Source organism: Coregonus lavaretus, assembly GCF_964263955.1.
Source record: "Coregonus lavaretus genome assembly, chromosome: 5".
In the NCBI taxonomy this organism is placed as follows: Eukaryota; Metazoa; Chordata; class Actinopteri; order Salmoniformes; family Salmonidae; genus Coregonus; species Coregonus lavaretus.
In genome coordinates, this window is record NC_139992.1 from 57797363 (window position 1) to 57818767 (window position 21405).

Below are 21405 nucleotides of genomic sequence, written 5' to 3' on the forward strand. Positions count from 1 at the left end.
GACAGTTCTTTTGTGTTTCTTCCATTTGCGAATAATCGCACCAACTGTTGTCAACTTCACACCAAGCTGCTTGGCGATGGTCTAGTAGCCCATTCCAGCCTTGTGTAGGTCTACAATCTTGTCCCTGACATCCTTGGAGAGCTCTTTGGTCTTGGCCATGGTGGAAAGTTTGGAATCTGATTGATTGATTGCTTCTTTGGACAGGTGTCTTTTATACAGGTAACAAACTGTATAAAAGAGACAACAAGCAACAGCTGATTCTCGTTGCCTCTGATTGAGAACCACCCCGGCCAACATAGATACACATGAACTAGAAACTGAAACAAAGAACACAAAACATAGACTCTACACACCCTGGCTCAACATAACAGAGTCCCCAGAGCCAGGGCGTGACAGCTGTGAATAGTGCAGCTTGTCCCTGAGCTGTTGGACGAATGGTTCTTGCCTCTCTGCCTGCTGGATGTACAGTACTGCATGTTGCTTCCAACCCTACAATTAACAACAAAGAAGTTAGGAAATGCCTTTGTCACATCATCTGGATAAGGGCATGTCTGTGCTGCGCCAGAAATACTCTAAATGGGGAGATGGGAAACTCCATTCCATTCGTATTATTATATTCCTCTAGGGGGATTTTTATCTGAGCCTGCTAGCCTGCTACATTTCGTTAGCTAGGTAGCTAGGAATTGCTGTGAAGTCACCAAAATTATTTGGAATAACGATTGAGGTAGCTATGTAGTCTAACTCAACACTTGACACTTGACTCTACGAATTAATCTAAATTACAATAAATAAAGGTTAACTTACTCCTTATTTGCTGTCCAATGGCACCACAAGTGGGCATTTGATTTTCCAACTCATCACATGTGCTCTTACTACGCTACAGAAACACCGCTAACCAAAAAAACATGCAGGGCATACACACTGAATTAAAGGGCACCTACACTAAATAATCTAAGTTTCTTAAATTTTGCCCAGAACTCAAAAGTTGTCCCCTGATGTTGTTGTGGATAAGAGCGTCTGCTAAATGACGTAAATGTAAATGTAAATGTTGTGAACACAGAAAATAACATTTGTTTGTTTTTCTATTTAAAAAAGTGTGACTGAACTGAAGGAAAACCAGAATTAAATTGGGAAATCTGAAACCTGGTAAAACAAAACAGAGAAAACGGAATTTGGAAAAAAAACTAACAAATGTAGGCAAAAAACTGATTTTCAAAGGCCCTACCAACGTTTTTTACTGTGCTTGACTTCATTCTAGAGTGTGTATCTTCCTGCAGCACAGCATTTTGGGGAAAGTTCAGGTCAAGTCCAATATTGGCTATGCACACAAGAGGTTGGACCATCCTGTAAATGTTTTAGAGTAATATAATATAATATACACAATTTAGCAGACACTTTTATGCAAAGCGACTTACAGTCATGCGTGCATACATTTTTATGTATGGGTGGTCCTGACAATCGAACCCACTACTGTGGCGTTGCAATGCTCTACGAAGATTTAATTTAATATGAAAGGCTTTATAAATATAATGTGGTGCAGATCACCTCAAGATAAAAACGTAATATTCAATATCTGTAAGTTTGACTAAATATTAGAACTTCACTCCACATACTCGTGGGTAATAACCTTCAATCTGGATTACAACACAAAACAAATTATAAGGCTAGAGAAATGTATCGACCAATATTGCCAAAACAAATAACAACCAAACATGACAGAGAGTAAACATGGAAAACTAATCTCCAAAAGAAAACGTGACTCATCGCCTGACACAGACGATTTATGGTAAGGGTGGAAACCGATCTGCTAAAGTCGATAAATTATAAACTGGGCAGACTTGAATTAGTCAGTAAAGATATAAAGGAGTTGAAGAGGTGCCTCGAGATGAGTGATGAAAAACCTGTGACAATGGAGAAGGAAACAAACAAGCTAAAAGGTACAGTCAATACGATTGAAACAGACGTTAAAAAACTTAAGTGAGAGCATGTTTCTGAGAGAAGCCTTACTTGATTGACTAGATCTATGAGAGAAAATCTGGTACTTAATGGTATCAAAGAAAAAGAAGGAAAAGATCCTGAAACCATGGTGAAATAATTCTTACAGCACTACAGATCCCAGGCGATGTTGTAGAAAAAATCAAACTTGAACGTGTACATATTCTAAATATTACAAAGTTCCCATAGAGGAGTCGAATAATGGAACACCCAATACTATACAGTACATGGTAGGGATTGTAATAAAAATATTGATAAAGAAATAAACTACAACTACACTATACCATTCAAGATAGGGAATGTTGTAAGATAATTTGTTTTCGACTTTAATTAGCAAAATAATATCTTCAAATATATGGAACTGGAACACAAAAGTACTCAGTATCAACATGGTAGGGATAAAAACACAGCAAACAGAGGACATAGAAAGCACAGTGTGTGGGTATGTGCGGGTGTACTGTGATGGAAGGTGGGGCGTGTGTTTTTGTGTTTGGAAAAGTGTGGAGTTAAGTGAGTGAAAAAGGAAAATGGTTGCGAATACCAGAGCCCATGTGTGTCAGCAAGCAGGGGTCGTGAGAGCGAGCTTTCAATTTTGTGCAGATATGGGATATACATAGTTTAGTTATTTATTGTCCTATCATGATGGAATGGTCCCCAACCCTATACACCCACCTGAGCAACTCATACACTAAGGAGAAGGCTTTATCTGTTTTATGGGCCTACTGTAAGTAGCCTATCCGCAGCCAAAACAGAAAGATGAATGCGGTCAGAAACTCACTAAAGCAGCACCACCCCCTCAAGATTCTGAGCATGCCTGGCACGGTTGGTCCTACAAAGCCAAAGCCCCCTGATGGATGGGCATAATATACAAGGAATTTCTTAAAGCTGCTAATGAGAACCTTGATGATCTTGTACCGAGCCGGTGGGGATTCCGGTGGGGTGCCCCCACCCAGGTAGTGGCAGTGGTGGCAACACTAGCTGCAGTAACCCATAGTGAGTGGTCACACTTGGACAATCATAGAGGGGGCAAATTACTGTGGCCCTGGTGGCACGGAATGATCAAAGGTCTGACTGCACAGAGATGCTTGGGAAAATGGTCAAAACTGGGGACCAGCGTGTGTGTGTTTCAGGGGAAGGGGGTGTACCTGATCTCTAACAGCTAGGACTTGACATTGGTTAATCAAATTTCCCAATTTTTCCACATTTGTATCTCAGATTAGCATGCCTTTTCAAACAGCTGGAACAAAAAAAACTGAAAACTTGAGAGTGCATAACTATTCACTATTTCCCTGTATTTAGCGCCATCCATCATTCCTTCAATTCTGACCAGTTTCCCAGTCCCTGCCGATGACAAACATCCCCACAGCATGATGCTGCCACCACCATGCTTCACTGTGGGGATAGTGTTCCCGGGATGATGAGAGGTGTTGGGTTTGCTCCAGACATAGCATTTTCCTTGATGGCCAAAAAGCTCAACTTTAGTCTCATCTGACCAGAGTACCTTCTTCCATATGTTTGGGGAGTCTCCCACATGCCTTTTGGCGAACACCAAATGTGTTTGCTTATTTTTTTCTTTAAGCAATGGCTTTTCTCTGGCCACTCTTCCGTAAAGCCCAGCTCTGTTGAGTGTACGGCTTAAAGTGGTGCTATGGACAGATACTTCAATCTCCGCTGTGGAGCTTTGCAGCTCCTTCAGGGTTATCTTTGGTTTCTTTGTTGCCTCTCTGATTAATGCCCTCCTTGCCTGGTCCGTGAATTTTGGTTGGCGGCCCTCTCTTGGCTGGTTTGTTGTGGTGCCATATTATTTCCATTTTCTGATTAATGGATTTAATGGTGCTCCGTGGGATGTTCAAAGTTTTGGATGTATATTTATATTCCAACCCTGATCTGTACTTCTCCACAACTTTGTCCCTGACCTGTTTGGAGAGCTCCTTGTTCTTCGTGGTGCCGCTTGCTTGGTGGTGCCCCTTACTTAGTGGTGTTGCAGACTCTGGGGCCTTTCAGAACAGGTGTATATATACTGAGATCATGTGACAGAACATGTGACACTTCGATTGCACACAGGTGGACTTTACTTAACTAATTATGTGACTTCTGAAGGTAATTGGTTGCACCAGGTCTTATTTAGGGGCTTCATAGCAAAGGGGGTGAATACATATGCACTCACTGCTTTTACATTATTTATTTTTTGAATTTTTTTACTATTTTGTGTATGTCCATTACATGAACTCCAAATAAAAATCAATTTCAATTACTGGTTGTAATGCAACAAAATAGGAAAAACGCCAATACTGGTTATAGGTAACAATTCTTCGCATGAACTGCCTACATTATTACACATATTATGTGTGAATTGTGGAAATTGAGATATGTAAGATTTTATATATATATATGTTTTGATAACTATATATAATACAAATCGAGGTGAGGGCGATGGAAATGCTTTTGGCGGTTGATCTGCTTCTGTTCTGTGGGTGGCACTGTGTGCTCTTATCGAAGGATGGGTCTCGGTCTCTCTGGGGTCCTGGGAACTGTGGGGACAAAGGTAGTCTGCCGGTCACTGGGATGACAACCCAACTCACTCTACACACAATACCCCATAATGACAAAGTACATGTTTGCAAATGTATTACAAATAAAAAACTGAAATACCTTATTTACATAAATATTCAGACCCTTTGCTATGAAACACAAAATTGAGTTCAGGTGCATCCTGTTTCCATTGATCATCCTTGAGATGTTTCTACAACTTGGTTGGAGTCCACCTGTTGTAAGTTCAATTGATTGGACATGATTTGAAAAGGAAGACACCTGTCTATGTACAGTGCATTCGAAAATCATTTAGATCCCTTGACTTTCTTCACATTTTGTTACGTTACAGATTACAGCCTATAGTTTTCTTGGGTATGACGCTACAAGCTTGGCACACCTGTATTTGGGGAGTTTCTCCCATTCTTCTCTGCAGATCATCTTAAATTCTGTCAGGTTGAATGGGTCGCTGCACAGCTCTTTTCAGGTCTCTCCAGAGATGTTTGATCAGGTTTAAGTCCGGGCTCTGGCTGGGCCACTCAAGGACATATAGAGACTTGTCCCAAAGCCACTCCTGCGTTGTCTTGGCTGTGTGCATAGGGTCGTTGTCCTGTTGGAAGGTGAACCTTTGCCCCAGTCAGAGGTCCTGAGAGCTGTGGAGCAGGTTTTCATCAAGGATCTCTCTGTACTTTGCTCCGTTCATCTTTCCCTCAATCCTGACTAGTCTCCCAGTCCCATGCTACACCGTAGGGATGGTGCAGGTTTCCTCCAGACGTGACGCTTGGCATTCAGGCCATAGAGTTCAATGTTGGTTTCATCAAAGTAGAGAATCATGTTTCTCATGGTCTGAGAGTCCTTTAGGTGCCTTTTGGCAAACTCCAAGCGGGCTGTCATGTGCCTTTTACTGAGGAGTGGCTTCCGTCTGGCCCCTCTACCATAAAGGCCTGAGTGCTGCAGAGATGGTTGTCCTTCTGGAAGGTTCTACCATCTCCACAGAGGAACTCTGGAGCTCTGTCAGAGTGACCATCGGGTTCTTGGTCACCTCCCCGACAAAGGCCCTTCTCCCGATTGCTCAGTGTGGCCGGGCGGCCAGCTCTAGGAAGAGTTTTGGTGGTTCCAAACTTCTCCTATTTAAGTATGATGGATACCACTGTGTTCTTGGGGACCTTCAATGCTGCAGAAATGTTTTGGTACCGTTCCCAGGATCTGTGCCTCGACAAAATCCTATCTCGGAGCTCTACAGACAATTCCTTCGACCTCATGGCTTGGTTTTTGCTCTGACATGCACTGTCAACTGTGGGACCTTACATAGACAGGTGTGTGCCTTTTCAAATCAGGTCCAATCATTTGAATTTACCACAGGTGGATATTTCACAGATTATAAGGTGGAAATTCCACAAATTAACTTTTAAGAAGGCTTACCTGTTAATTGAAATGAGTTCCGGGTGACTACCTCATGAAGCTGGTTGAGAGAATGCCAAGAGTGTGCAAATATAACATATATTTTTATTTGTTTAACACTTTTTTGATTACTACATGATTCAATATGTGTTATTTCATAGTTTTGATGTCTTCACTATTATTCTACAATGTAAAATAAAATACAATAAAGAAAAAACCTTGAATGAGTAGGTGTGTCCAAACTTTTGACTGGTAGTGTATACATTTTTTTACAAAATTCTAAAAACCTGTTTTTGCAATGTCATTATGGGGTATTGTGTGTAGATTGATGAAGGTAAAACATGTTTTAATCCATTTTAGAATTAGGCTGTAAGGTAACAAAATGTGGAAAAAGAGAAGGGGTCTGAATACTTTCCATATGCACTGAACATAAATATAAACGCAACATGCAACAATTTCAAACATAGTAGTGATGTCACACCCTGGCTCTGGGGACTCTATATGTTGAGCCAGGGTGTGTAGATTCTATGTGTTTATGTTCTGTGTGGGAGTTCTAGTTGTTGATTTTCTATGTTGGCCAGAGTGGCTCCCAATCAGAGGCAACGAGTGTCAGCTGTTGCTGGTTGTCTCTGATTGGGAGCCATATTTAAACAGTCTGTTCCCCTTAGTGTTTGTGGGATCTTGTTTCCGTTTGGTTTGTTTCTGTGTTAACCGTAGGACTGCACGTTTCGTTTATTGTTTTGTTGTTATATTATCACTTAAGATAATAAAGTTAAGTATGTTCGCAACCAACGCTGCGCATTGGTCTACTCTCTACGACGAGCGTTACAAGTGAGTTACAGTTCAATCAATTGAAATAAATAAATTAGGCACTAATCTATAGATTCACATGATTGGGAATACAGATATGCATCTGTTAGTCACAGATACCTTAAAAAAAAAAAAACATCTCCTTCGTATTGAGTTGATCAGGGTGTTGATTGTGGCCTGTGGAATGTTGTCCCACTCCTCTTCAATGGATGTGCGAAGTTGTTAGATATTGGCGGGAACTGGAACACGCTGTCGTAAAAGTCAATCCAGAGCATCCCAAACATGCTCAATGGGTGAAATGTCTGGTGAATATGCAGGCCATGGAAGAACTGGGACATTTTCAGCTTCCAGGAATTGTGTAAAGATCCTTGCGACATGGGGCTGTGCATTATCATGCTAAAACATGATGTGATGTCGGCGGATGAATGGCACGACAATGGACCTCAGGATCTCATCACGGTATCTCTGTGCTTTAAAATTGCCATTGATAAAATGTAAATGTGTTTGTTGTCCGTAGCTTATGCCTACCCATAACATAACCCCACCGTCACCATGGGGCACTCTGCTCACAACGTTGACATCAGCAAACAGCTCGCCCACACAACGCCATACACAGTGTCTGCCATCTGCCTGGTACAGCTGAAACTGCGATTCATCCGTGAAGAGCACACTTCTCCAGTGTGTCAGTGGCCATTGAAGGTAAGCATTTGCCCACTGAAGTCGGTTATGACGCCGAACTGCAGTCAGGTCAAGATCATGGTGAGGATGACGAGCACACAGGAGCTTTCCAGAGACGGTTTCTGACAGTTTGTGCAGAAATTCTTCGGTTGTGTAAACCCACAGTTTCATAAGCTGTCTGGGTGGCTGGTCTCAGACGATCCCGCCGGTGAAGAAGCCAGGTTCTGGGCTGGCGTGGTTACACGTGGTCTGCAGTTGTGAGACCGGTTTGACGTACTGCCAAATTCTCTAAAATGACGTTGGAGGTGGCTTATGGTAGAGAAATGAACATTCAATTCTCTGGCAACAGCTCTGGTGGACATTCCTGCAGTCAGCATGCCAATTGCACGCTCCCTCAAAACTTGAGACATCTGTGGCATTGTGTTGTGTGACAAAACTGCACATTTTAGAGTGGCCTTTTATTGTCCACAGCACAAGGTGCACCTGTGTAATGATCATGCTGTTTAATCAGCTTCTTGATATGCCACAACTGTCAGGTGGATGTATTATCTCGGCAAAAGAGAAATGCTCACTAACCGGGATTTAAACCAATAAGCTTCTTGTGCATATGGACCATTTCTGGTTTTATTTCAGCTCATGAAACTTTGGACCAACACTTTACATTTTGTGTTTATATTTTTGTTCAGTGTAATTATAACCCACCCAAACTAGGCCTATCTGAAATATGAAAATTCTCAATGAAAACCAGGCAGCCTATTGTTCTGGCAAAGATGTGTCCGTAGCAGATTGCTAAACTGAATTGTATATGGTTAATATTAACGTAGGTAGGCTACTCTGTTTTTGGCAGGCAAAACTAGACAAGCACTTTCTGGTCACTAATCTGGATATTTGCGACCGCCTTTGCCAAGGTTGATGACTGGTCATTGGTCAACAGTCAAGACGCATAACCTTTTGGTTTTGAAGCACAGATTATATGTTTTTGAAACAAGAATTTGATGCAATGCCGTAGGGGCTATGTTAGTGACCAGATTGAATAAGCAAAGGTGTAAATATAAAATACAAATGGTAGGCTATATGTAGCCTATGAAAATATGTTAAGTGCTTTCTTTACAGTAATGTATTGTTAAACCAAAGTGTTTTGGGAATTTACGGTAACATACTGTACCTTTCTGCACAGTAACTTACAGATAACTTGCTGCCAGTAAGTTACCGTAAAAACAAGTTAAATTTTTTACAGTGTGGCTATTAAGTTACTGTGAATTTTACAATAACTTACTGAAACCTGGTTGTTAGAGAGGTAAAACAATATTCACAGCATTTTCCAGACAACTAACTTCCATTAAGTCACTGTGAAATGCACAGTAACCTCTTAACAGCGCACCTCTTTAATGTCATATGCTCTTACAAAGATGGCAGAACTGACAGTGTTAAAAGAGGTGCTCAACCGTTGACAACATAACCATCAACTACTTAAACTGGTACAACACTTCCACTGACAGTTGGCACAAATACACATCAGTGGAGGCTGGTGACTTGAAAAATGTAGGAGGATGGGAGACACACGGTATAGGCGCAGACCTGTATCCAGGCACTATGCGTTGCGTCGTGCATAAGAACAGCCCTTAGCTGTGGTATATTGGCCATATACCACACCCCCTCGTGCCTTCTTGCTTAAGTATACCGCATGGATTGATTGATTGATGAATTTATTAGACCATTTTTTAAACATACATAAGAGCGTTTCAGCCGGAGAGGCCTCCACATACAATAAAAAATAATCAAGGATAACACAATAAAGCTCGAAAGCTTTGGTAGTGGCTGTGTAATTGACTATGAATGGAGGCTTTGACAAATTACTGAAACTGTGAATCCGCGGCCTCTAAATGAAAAACTTTCTTAGTCCTGATGATGAACACGAGAGAACAGAACACTGATGACAGATTTACCTCCACCGTCACTGGAAGCTGCACATGCTTGGCATCCGCCTGATTTGACCTGAGCTGTGAATCATGCAGTGTGTGGCTTAGATAAGGTCCTATGTATCTGGTATCTGCAGGTTAATAAAACAAACAGGGGTATGTATCTATGGTATTTAATTTGATTTCTCAAGGTGGAGTAGAGTTTCAAATATTTCGTTAGGGACGGTAATGTATGATTATTTGTTGTTTATTTTGTTTATTGATTTGCTATGATTGGTTGATTTGCTATGATTGATTATTGGTTGATTGTTGGTTGCTTTGTGATGAGGTATGTCTGATATGAAGCACCGTTGAAGACCCCATTGCAAATAAGTGTTATATGATCATTTCATGTGTTATCTTCTGGGCACTAGACCTACACCACTTGTACAATCTTTTCCACCACAAAAGTAAATAAAATCCTCTAAATTAAAAGAGTTGTTCATAGAATCTCAATGTTTGACAAAAAATAAACTCCATGTCACACCACCCTTGGCTTTGGCTCCCCCTCCTGTCCAGCTCAGGCGTTCGGCGTCGCCGGCCTTCTAGCTGCTGCCGAAACTGCTGCTGGCAAACGCCCTTCACTCATAAACTCCCTCAGCCATTTGTCTTTTTCGGCAATTGTATATGTTACTTGTTTTCCTGAGAGGAATCGTGCTTACTATCTCCTGAGTACTTTATAGTTTGCACTTTGGGTTCACCCAGTGCCTTTTGTTTATGAAGATATATTTTGAGCACAACAGCGTTTGGGTTTCGTCCCGCTTTGATCTATGGTGCTTGAATAAATTCAGTAGTTCTAAACCTGCAACTGCCTACTCCTCTCTACACCTGTGACACTAACACACTGGCATTCCTGCATGCTCCACAATGTGTTTAATGGATGTCAAAGCAATGTTTTGGTCAATAGACCTTAATTAGGCACCAAATGGACGTGAACGGACTGAAACAGGGAGTGAATACCTGGACTCATTTTGGTTTTTCCCGTCGCCCAGTGTTTAAAGCATTTTAAGTTGCATGCCCTAATGTACATGACCCAGGTTTTTTCCCCCTCAAAGTAACATGGTACATTAACATACTTGTGTTTTCTGTAACTCATTACACTTAAAAAATACATCATCCATGTGTCGCAGTCAACAACTCAAAAAAAGAGTCTGTCAAGAATAATTCACATTTATGAAAAACATGCTATTGGTTGACTGGTTGGACTTTTAAGGGTGACTGATTGGTGTTCTTTCCAAGGAGGGCATGCAATTGGTGGTGAGTGAGTGATGAACAGGGTGGGAGGGGCTCTTCCTGTCCTTCTGGTTGGTCCAGTCCCTAACATTGCACTAATGACAGCCTATTGACACATGACATGGTCCTAAAAGCAATGTGTTGCATCCTTCCTCTAGCTTCCAGCATTTTTCCATGCTGTGTAATAGATTCTGGAGGGCACATATACTCCTAGTTTCTAACACACATGCACAAACACACAAGCGCACACAAACATACTTATTTTCCACTCTGGGTGATTTACTGAATCCTAACTTGAGATACATAACTCAAACTTTTGAGCAAATCCACTTTTGACATCAACGCATGATTTACATAGAAGTTCATGTTACACCGGCATATCTTGAGCCCTGAGTGCATTTTTTAAGGAGATAGTTGCAAAAAGACATGTTTGAATCAACATGAAGCCAAGTTTCTTTTCATTTCATCTCCAGACATGTTTTTGATTGATCCGATTTTTATTGGTTTATTTGACCAGGGCGTTATGTGTATTTGCGCTGTAAACATTGTTTTGTTGAGTGCAAGAATCCAAATGTAATTTTTTTCAGCAACAATAGAATACTATTTTGGTCTGACTGAATAGGGGCTTACTCTGTGTAAATCTCCATGGTGTGTGAAGGAGTGCTGTTTGTGGGAGTACGGGTGGGGAGAAGCCCATAAGGAAGGGTTTTAGTTGATCCACAGTCAGTGGAGAGGCCCCAGGGGGGCACACACAAGCTCGCACACACACACACACACAAGCACACACATACAAGCACACACTCATAGTTCTGTAGATTGTGAACTATAGGGTGATGTGGCTGGTACCTGTAACTGGTACTGTTGAGTAACTACTGCTCTGGATGCTGTCAGCCCGACTGAAATGACAAACCACCAACTGTCATTTGGGTTTTTATTAAACACTTGAACCTTGACATCCGTTTATGGCTGCCAAAGCATACAGCGACAAATTATGTACTGTGAAGTTGATATTTATATTCCGAACTCTGACATTGCTCATTCTGATATTTTTTTTATTTTATTTTTTTGTGGGATTTGTTTGTATTGTTTTGTATTGCTCGGTATTACTGCACTTTTGGAGCTAGACTCATAAACATTTTGCTGCACCAGCGATAATGTCTGCAAAATATGTGTACCTGACCAATAACCTATGTTAGTGTCTGCTTAGAAATATTCCCAAGAGAGTTTAGTTGCCTAAAAATGTCATACCTTTAATTTTTCAAATTACGTGATTATGAAGGAAAAATTCATTCTGGGAGAGGATTGGAGAGTGCCTTCAGAAAGTATTCACACCCTTTTACTTTTTCCACATTTTGTTGTGTTACAGCCTGAATCTAAAATTGATTTAATTGTGTCACTGGCCTGCACACAATACCCCCATAATGTCAAATTAAATAAAAATGAAAAGATGAAATGTCTTGAGTCAATAAGTATTCAACCCCTTTGTTATGGCAAGCCTAAATACGTTCAGGAGTAAAAATGTGCACTCACTGTGTGCAATAATTTGATTTTGAATGACTACCTAATGTCTGTACCCCACACATACAATTATCTGTAAGGTCCCTCAGTCGAGCAGTGAATTTCAAACACAGATTCAATCACAAAGACCAGGGAGGTTTTCCAATGCCTTGCAAAGAAGGGCACCTATTGGTAGATGGGTAAAAAAAAGCAGACATTGAATATCCCTTTGAGCATGATAAAGTTATTAATTACACTTTGGATGGTGTATCAATACACCAGACACTACAAAAATACAGGTGTCCTTCCTAATTCAATTGCCGGAGAAGAAGGAAACTGCTCAGGGATTTCACCAGATTTCACCAGGCCTATGGTGACTTTAAAACTGTTACAGAGTTTAATGGCTGTGATAGGAGAAAACTGACGATGGATCAACAACATTGTAGTTACTCCAATACTAACTAAATGACAGAGTGAAAAGAAAGAAGCCTGTATCCTGTTTGCAATAAGGCACTAAAGTAACACTGCAAAGAATTTGGCAAAGAAATGAACTTTATGTCCTGAATACAAAGTGTTATATTTTGGGCAAATCCAGCACAACACATTCCTGAGTACCACTCTTCACATTTTCAAGCATGGTGGTGGCTGCATCATGTTATGGGTATGCTTGTCTATGGATATTTTTTGGGGGTAAAAGGAAACAAATAGAGCTAAGCACAGGCATAATCCTAGAGGAAAACCTGGTTTATTCTGCTTTCCAACAGACACTGTGAGACACCTTTCAGCAGCACAATAACCTAAAACACAAGGCCAAATATACACTGACATTGAATGTTCCTGAGTGGCCTAGTTACAGTTTTAACTTAAATCAGCTTTAAAATGGCTGTCTAGCAGTTATCAACAACCAATTTGACAGAGCTTGAAGAGTTTAAAAAAAGAATAATGTGCAGATATTGTACAATCCAGGTGTGAAATCTTAGAGACTTACCCAGAAAGACTCACAGCTGTAATCTGTATGTATGTATTGACTCAGGGGTGTGAATACTTATGTAAATAAGATATTTCTGAATATCATTTTCAATATCTTTGCAAAGATTTCTGAAACATGTTTTCATTTTGTCATTGTGGGGTATTGTGTGAAGATGGGTGAGAAAACGATTTTGAATTCAGGCTGTAACACAACAAAATGTGGAATAAGTCAAGGGGTATGAATACTTTCTGAAGGCACTGTCCTCTAGCAGTGCACATACAGGGTTTGATTTAAGTTAAAGATCGAACTAGACTAAGTTCTATCTGCTTTTGATATACAGTATCTACGTACCGGTAACTGCCAAAATAAAGAAAAACCCTTGAGTTAATGAGGGATACAAAGTATACGGAAAGCAGGTGCTTCCACACAGGTGTGTTTCCTGAGTTAATTAAGCAATTAACATCTCATCATGCTTAGGGTCATGTATAAAAATGCCCAGTTTTGCCCATTATTTTGGTTACCATGGTTAGAAGAAGAGATCTCAGTGTCTTTGAAAGAGGGGTCTCAAATGAGCATATGGGGTTTAAAGTGTGTGAGTGTGAGTGTGAGTGTGAGTGTGTGTGTGAGTGTGTGTGCGCGCGTCTCAGTCACCAGATCTCAACTCAATGAACCCAATGAATACTTATGGGAGATTCTAGAGAGACATCTGAGACAGTGTTTTCCACCACCATCAACAAAACACCAAATGATGGAATTTCTCGTGGAAGAAGGGCGTCGCATAACTCCAATAGAGTTCCAGACACTTGTAGAATCTATGCCAAGGCTCGTGGTGGCCCAATGCCCTATTAAAGACACTTTATATTGTTTCCTTTATTTGGGAAGTTATCGGTATCTTTAATGCTGATGCTTATATCTGATAACCATACACAATTATAGTGTGCATGGTTTTGTGTTCATCCTCTTGATTAATAAGTTGTAACCTGAGGCTTGGTTCAAGTGATCATCCCATTCCTCCACCTTCCTAATCATAATACCGTCCTCTCCCCTCCCCTCTGTTCTCCAGGAAGACAACGAGATCCCCTCCAGCATGTTCATCAAGGACTCCCGCAAGACCCCCCAGGCCAGCCAGCTGGAGGACAACGCCCCTGCGGCGCCCACCCCATCCGTCACCGGCACGGATGCCTACTGCTCTCAGGAGGAGGGTCTCCATAACATCAGCCTGTACTCTTCCGACAATGACACCGGGGGTCTCCACGAGGAAGACGAAGCCCTGGAGGGAGAGGCAGCGCTGGGCCTAGAAGCGGCCCTGCCCTCCTTCGAGAGATCCAAAGCCGACCGGCTGAAGAGTTCCAGCCTGAAGAAGGTGGACAGCCTGAAAAAGGCCTTCTCGCGCCAGAGCATCGAGAAGAAAATGACGAAGATCAGCACCAAGATCGTGCCGCCCGCGAGCCGTGAGAAGATCAAGAAAAGCTTTATGCCCAACCACCCCAAGAGCCCCGCTGCCAAGAGCTCTTCTTTCAAGGTGTCGCCCATGATGTTCAATATGAAAAAGTTGCGCGGCGAAGGGGAGGCCTCGCTGCATCCCAGAGGCTCGCCTAGCGGGCATGCCCACGTGGAGATCCCTCCCCTGGGTAGCATGGATGGGGATCTGCCCCTGGCTGAGGTGTACTCCCAGGAAGGGCTGGGTGTGGAAGGGGGAGAGGAGCTGGCTGGTCCTGCTAGCACTGGGAGAGTGGAGGCCGAGCTGACCATCTATGGAGAAGCGGGGAGCCTTGAGTGTGACCTGACCACCGATCGTCTGCCGGGGCTCACTCTCCCGGAGCATGGTGACGATATGGGAGAGGAGGAAGAGGAGGAGCAGGAGAGCCCGGTAGAGGTAAAGGCCCCCATACCTGCTGTATCTGGCATCGCTGTGGAGCAAGCCTCTTAATCTCATCCCTCTCATCTTTTGCTCCTGCACGTTCCCTGGCCATTTTATGTTAACATGCCAACACTATAGTCATCCCTCCATCTTTCCAAACCATGTATCCTCAGTCTGCCTACATCTCAAGCTCCAGTGCCAATGATACTGAGCCTCTAAGCATCCCCGGCCCTCCAATGCCTCCAGCCCTGCATGTACGATTGATCCAGGAGATCCATGGACATATCCCAGATCACCAAGCTTCCCATTCAGAGAACCTGAGTGATCAAGAGTGATCAAGAGATCCTGCATCAGTTGCTCCTGCCTGGTGTGTATAGCTACCTACCCTTCTGTGGGGCTACCTTAAGAAAAGAACCAGCAAACCAAGGGACTATAACTCACCTTCCCAACTGGAACCTGGGCTTCTGAACAGCACATCTCCAGGATGCTGAGCCAACTATCTCTCTCTGTTTGTGTGTCTTTGCATGGGCCTCTCTGTCTGTCTGACGGATAGTCTCTTTGTTCTCCTGCCTCGTGTGAATACCGGTAAATCTTTGGCAAAGAGGGTAAAGCCCACAGCTTGGAAGGGTAGCCCGTTGTCTGGGCATTGGCATGGTGGGGTAGCTATGTTTCTACAGCAAGGTTGGTGTAAGGCTGAGGTTTGTGACATGTGTATTTGACCCAGGTCTGGATGTGACCATACAACCTGAGTGCAGGGTAAAAATGGAGCCATAGCATTGAGGCAGCTTCATGCCATACCTACCTTAGTTCATTTATTTGCCATAATATATACTCATCAGCGCTCTCATGACAAAAACAGCTTGAAAAACACAGCTTGAAAGTGGTTCATGGTTAAGGTTTTGGGGAGGGTAAGTTGATATTTCTGTCTTAGGGTAACGTCTACTGGGAGCAGCATTGAGACAGGAGAAGATGACTTATGATCTTAAGGCTCTACATACTGGGACTTTCCTAAACCACCCTATATCAGGGCAATCATAATCTTATGTCTATGTATATATTTGATTATAGGGAGTGCATTATCAGTAGGTATAACGACTTATATAGAATCGTGTTTATTGAGTACTGTCAAACTTTATTGAGTACTGTCACCTGACTTTCATAAATATACTGTAAAAAATATATATGTTTTGGAGTTGATTACATGTGTGCATTCGGTGCACCTAATGTTAGCATAGCACTCACATAAACAATGTTGACACACTCTTATATGGTTGAAATACACACATGCACACAAACACTTGATAAACTAGCACTGAGGCACCCACAAAGACAATCACACACACACACACACACACACACTCCTACACGCACAGAAGTCTTCAAACTTACACAAGCTGGTGTGAGTAACTGCCATCCTGGAGCGAGGAATTCCTGTTTTGGAAGCCATGTTTAAAAAAAAACTGGTGACCAGCCTTTGTTGTGTTTTCGCTGGTGACCAGCCTTCATTGTGTTTTCGTTGGTGACTAGCCTTTGTTGTGTTTTTGCTGGTGACCAGCCTTCGCACTGTTTTGGACACTGGTCATCAGCATACCAGCATATACTGCTCCCAAATGGCGCAGCGGTCTAAGGCATTGCATCTCAGTGCTAGAGGCGTCACTACAGACCAAGGCTGTATCACAATCCGGCCGTGATTGGGAGTCCCATAGGGCGGCGCACAATTGGCCCAGCGTCATCCATGTTTGGCAGGTGTAGGCCGTCATTGTAAATAAGAATTTGTTCTTAACTGGCTTGCCTAGTTAAATAAAAATTAAAAATATGCTGGCCACCAGCATCACGTCACATTATGCTAGCTTGCAAAGTGATGTCTAATTCCTATTGGAATCCAGCCTGAATGGGGATATCCAACAATTGGAATGTTTATTCACCCACAATTTGCATTCAGAATGACTGCCAGGGTTTTGCCCTCAGAACATCAAATCGAATCAAGCTTTATTTATACAGCACATTTCAGACATGAATGCAACGCAATGTGCTTTACAGGAAAAAACTAATAAAATTAAAATAAAAGGTGAAATACTTATTACACAACAAAGATAAAAAACTAAAGAATGGCACAAACTGAACAACTAAAAAGCACCCTAAGGAAAAGCAAAGCTAAAAAGATGTGTTTTAAGATTACTTTTAAATATGTCTACAGTTTCAGCCCTCCCTCAGGTTCTCTGGCAGGCTATTCCAGAGGCTGGGGGCATAATAACTAAAGGCTACTTCTCCATGCCTCTTTGTCGGGACATGGACTCTACAAGGTGTTGAAAGTGTTCCACAGGGATGCTTGCCCATGTTGACTCCAATGCTTCCACAGTTGTCAAGTTGGCTGGATGTCCTTTGGGTGGTGGACCATTCTTGATACACACAGGAACTGTTGAGCATGAAAAACCCAGCAGCATTGCAGTTTTTGACACAAACATGTGCGCCTGGCACCTACTACTGTTCAAAGGCACTTAAATATTTTGTCTTGCCCATTCACCCTCTGAATGGCACACATAGACAATCCATGTCTCAATTGACTAAAGGCTTAAAAATCCTTCTTCAACCTGTCTCCTCCCCTTCATCTACACTGATTGAAGTGGATTTAACAAGTGACATCAATAAGGGATCATAGCTTCACCTGGATTCACCTGGTCAATCTATGACATGGAAAGAGCAGGTGTCTTTTAATGTTTTGTGCACTCACTGTACATCAATGTGTGCCCAATACCGCCCCTCCTCTCTGATTCTCCGCAGTATCAAGTGGCTACGGAGTGCATGCTCGGAAAAGCACAAAGCAAAGTAATATTTCTAAGATAGCTGCTGGCATGGTGTAAATAAAACTAGGCTGCATTACACACTGCAATGGGTATTCCAACCCTGAGCCCCAGCCTGCTCTGCTCTTGCTGATCAAAAACGTTGTGTGCTGCCTAACCAATGGCTGTGCTGTGTAGGCCTACAGTGGCAGTTCAGGAGGAGAGTCAAAGGCTTTTTCCAAAATTAATTTTTCATTAGGCCTAGTCCAAAAATGCACTCTCTTGCGCGCGGACTGTCCTATTGCCTATGTTCTGTTCAGTTTGAGAAGGAGAGCGCGAAGATGACAAGGAGGACTGGAGGTCAACTTTGAAAGCTTTCTACTACTATAATTGATTTTATTAAAAACAATGTTTCTTGCCCATTATGCAAGCGTATTGATTAGAGTCATTGGCCTCACAATAAGCCAGATTCGAGTAACTTACATTGTGGTGACTGAAACTTGAAACAGCAGCCGCGGCACAATCAATTGGAAATGGACAGCTCATGGTGCTGAAAGGTAGTCCAATTTTAATAGGCATAATTAATTTGACTTTACTAACAACAAGAGGGCTTTGTGTTGGAGCCTATTTCTTCATATTTAAGAAATAAGAGGTAGGCCTACCTGTTTGGCAGATTAAATTAGGCTATAGGCTGCTATAAACATAGATTTGTCAGTCAATTCAGTGTCGGTGAAGGGCAGTTAAGTTAAAACCAAGACTCGAATTGAGGGGGTATGAGAGGGTATGCCATAGGCCTACTTTTAATTAAAGAAAATGGCAAAAAGCACAGGCCTACCCCTTGTTAGCTTAAAATTTAGAAGAAATTTAAACTGATCCAATTATATAAAGTGATATATAAGAGCGCTTTGGTCCGCGATGCTTTACAGGATGCATTGTTTTGTTTCTTTGACATTCAGAGGCTGAGACACAACCTTCTATAGCAAGGACATTTTTTTTTACTTTGCTTGGGAAGTAATCTAATTCTGTCACTATCACTTGATTAAGCGATTCACTTTCTGTACAGTAGAAGATGTTTAAACCCAGACAGCTTTTAGGAAAACAATTGTGACCTTCTCTCGTTGGGTTAAGCCATGGAAAAGGGCTCTTTTTTCTCTGACCTGTAAATACTTTGATAGATTAATGCAATGCTTTTACTATAAAGGAGATCTTTCCACCCCTACTCTTGTCCATGGTGGTCTGTGAACCCACAACCTTCTGGCCCGCAGCCCTATCAAAAATCCTGCGTTGTGAAGAACACTTTCTAACACTGCATATCTAAGGCTCTGGTCTGTCCAAGAAGTGAGGGTAAATGGTATAGACATGTTCTCTGCTATCCACTATGTTTTAATTATTATTTTGGGTATAACGGAGAGTCACTTGTTTTTTTTCCAAGCATTCATGGATGGTTTAGTTAAAATATATTTTTGATGAAGGTTGGATTATCCATTTTCATTTCAGAAAGGTCCAATTTTCTCCATGTAATCCTTACTATTAAATAACGTTCACCCCCTAAACTGGAACAACAGTTTCAGTAACGGGTGCAATAAGTTCAACTAACAAATTTGATTAGTTTAGAAACATGTTATTTATCTTTGTGTAGCATAAGATAAATGAATTGATTAATTAAACAATTAATCTACAGGCAAAAACACAGATATTGAATCAAATTATTCTAGAAAATCAAACTGCAATAGAGCATGCTGGGAAATATGATAATAATGAGTGTGGTTTTGCAGACCAGCTTGACCAGCTAGACCATGCAGGACCAGCATAAACTCCACCCCCAAAAAACATGTTATTTGCCAGGGGTGAGGGTGATATGTGTAACCATTTTTTTCTTCGTATTAGGAAGGGTTCTTTACTGCTGTGATGGTTGTGAAGAACCATCCTGTTATTTCCCTCTCCACCATGTTTTCCTTTAATGCCATGAAATGCTACACTGTTACAAAGTTCCTTTAATTGCATTGGTAAACTAAAGGCTACTAGTTGCAGTGAAAGTAAGGTAAACAACAAGTTACTGAACTTTTACAGCTGAATGAAGGTGTTAGTTGTAAAAGGACAGCATGCTGCTGAATGCTGGATACTTAAGACTATACCTCACTTGGGATTTGAACTCACAACCTCTTTGTTGCTAATGACCTGAACTTCCTGCTACACCACCAGGTCTATGTGCATGACAGATCATGGCCACAGATTTAATGGCAAGAATACGGTTCTGCACGTTGCCCAGAATCAAGTCAATAATTGTACAATTATCTGACAACACCAACATAAAAATAGCAGTACTCAGGGACACTTAATGTAATGTGTGCATAAACGCTCTGGGATTTGAATTTACAAGCTTTTAGGCGGAAGTGTATTAATGTTTCAGCAGTGCAATCATGTACATCTTTTTACCAAGAACATGTGCCTTAAGAAAGTATTCACACCCCTTGACCTTTTCCCCATTTTGTACAGCCTGAATTTTAAATGGATTAAATTGTGTGTCACGTTCATTGAGTACAGGATTGGACCAAGGTGCAGTGTGGTATGCGTACATGTTTGTTTATTTTATAAACACCGACAAAACAACAAAAGCAACGTAACGTGAAGTTCCAAAGGCTAAACATCAGACAAGCCAAACACATAGAAACAAGATCCCACAACATAGGTAGACAACATGGCTGCCTAAGTATGATCCCCAATCAGAGACAACGATCAACAGCTGCCTCTGATTGGGAGCCACACCCGGCCAACATAGATCTACAATATCTAGATCTACACTCGTCCTGGTCTGCTTCTGGGTTCTGTCGTAGTGAACCGTGACAGCCTTCCTCTCTTCCTCGAAGAAATCCGCAGAACAGTCTTTGTTTTGGCGACAGCCTTAGTTTTGCGACACTACCGCCTCTGACACAGCCGACGCTGAGAAACCAGGAGACTGACGAACTAACACTAATTGCTAACTGCCTAGCAGAGGTGATGAGCACACCTCCCTGTACTAATTGCTGATTGCCAAGGAGAGGTGAAACCACTTTCCCTCCAATACAGCCACTGATTACCAAAATAAGTCACAAATGTCCCTACCCCTTGATCCTGGTTGATGTGTCAACAACTATCTGCAAATTATGAGCAGTCAGCAGTTCACACACCAAGCAGGCCACTGGGAAGATAGGCGGCATTTAAAGTAGATTGCCCTAGCTAGCAAAAAGACAGTATTAGACCACAACAGATAAAGACCAAAAAAAATTATACTTATCACTCCTGGAGATATCAGGAGTCCTCTAGCTATAGAATGAAGCACACTGAGATGGAGCCTGAGAAGCTGGTTATATACACTCAGAAAATGGATTAAACCACTCCTCTAGCTATAGAATGAAGCAGGGAAATCACAACAAAGGCTGGTCACCAGCAAAAAAAACAACTGTCAGCATAACCAGCTAGACCATGCTGGTCAGACCAGTTTGACCAGCATCCAACCAGCATTGACCAGCATAGACCAGCATGGACCAACATAGACCAGCATGTACCAGCTTGAAATGTATGCTGGTCTATGCTGTTTTTTTAAACTGGGTATACTGTTTCATATCCATATGATGGAGGGAAAGGAATTTAAACCCCTGTGTAGTGGGTATATATCAGCCTGAACTTCATGGTTAGCATCCCCTTTCTGACGAC

General features: G+C 41.9%; 1 protein-coding gene across 1 annotated transcript in view; it reads left to right on the forward strand.

Annotated features, from left to right (window-relative positions):
* LOC311128931 (caveolae-associated protein 2-like) overlaps nt 1-16973 on the forward strand; it is a 38179-nt gene extending 21206 nt beyond the window's left edge. The window contains exon 4 of the mRNA XM_084161167.1: nt 14135-16973. Coding sequence (XP_084017293.1) covers nt 14135-15001 — 867 coding nt within the window. The 3' untranslated portion in view covers nt 15002-16973. The remainder of the gene's footprint in view (nt 1-14134) is intronic.
* The last annotated feature ends 4432 nt before the right edge of the window (nt 16974-21405 follow it).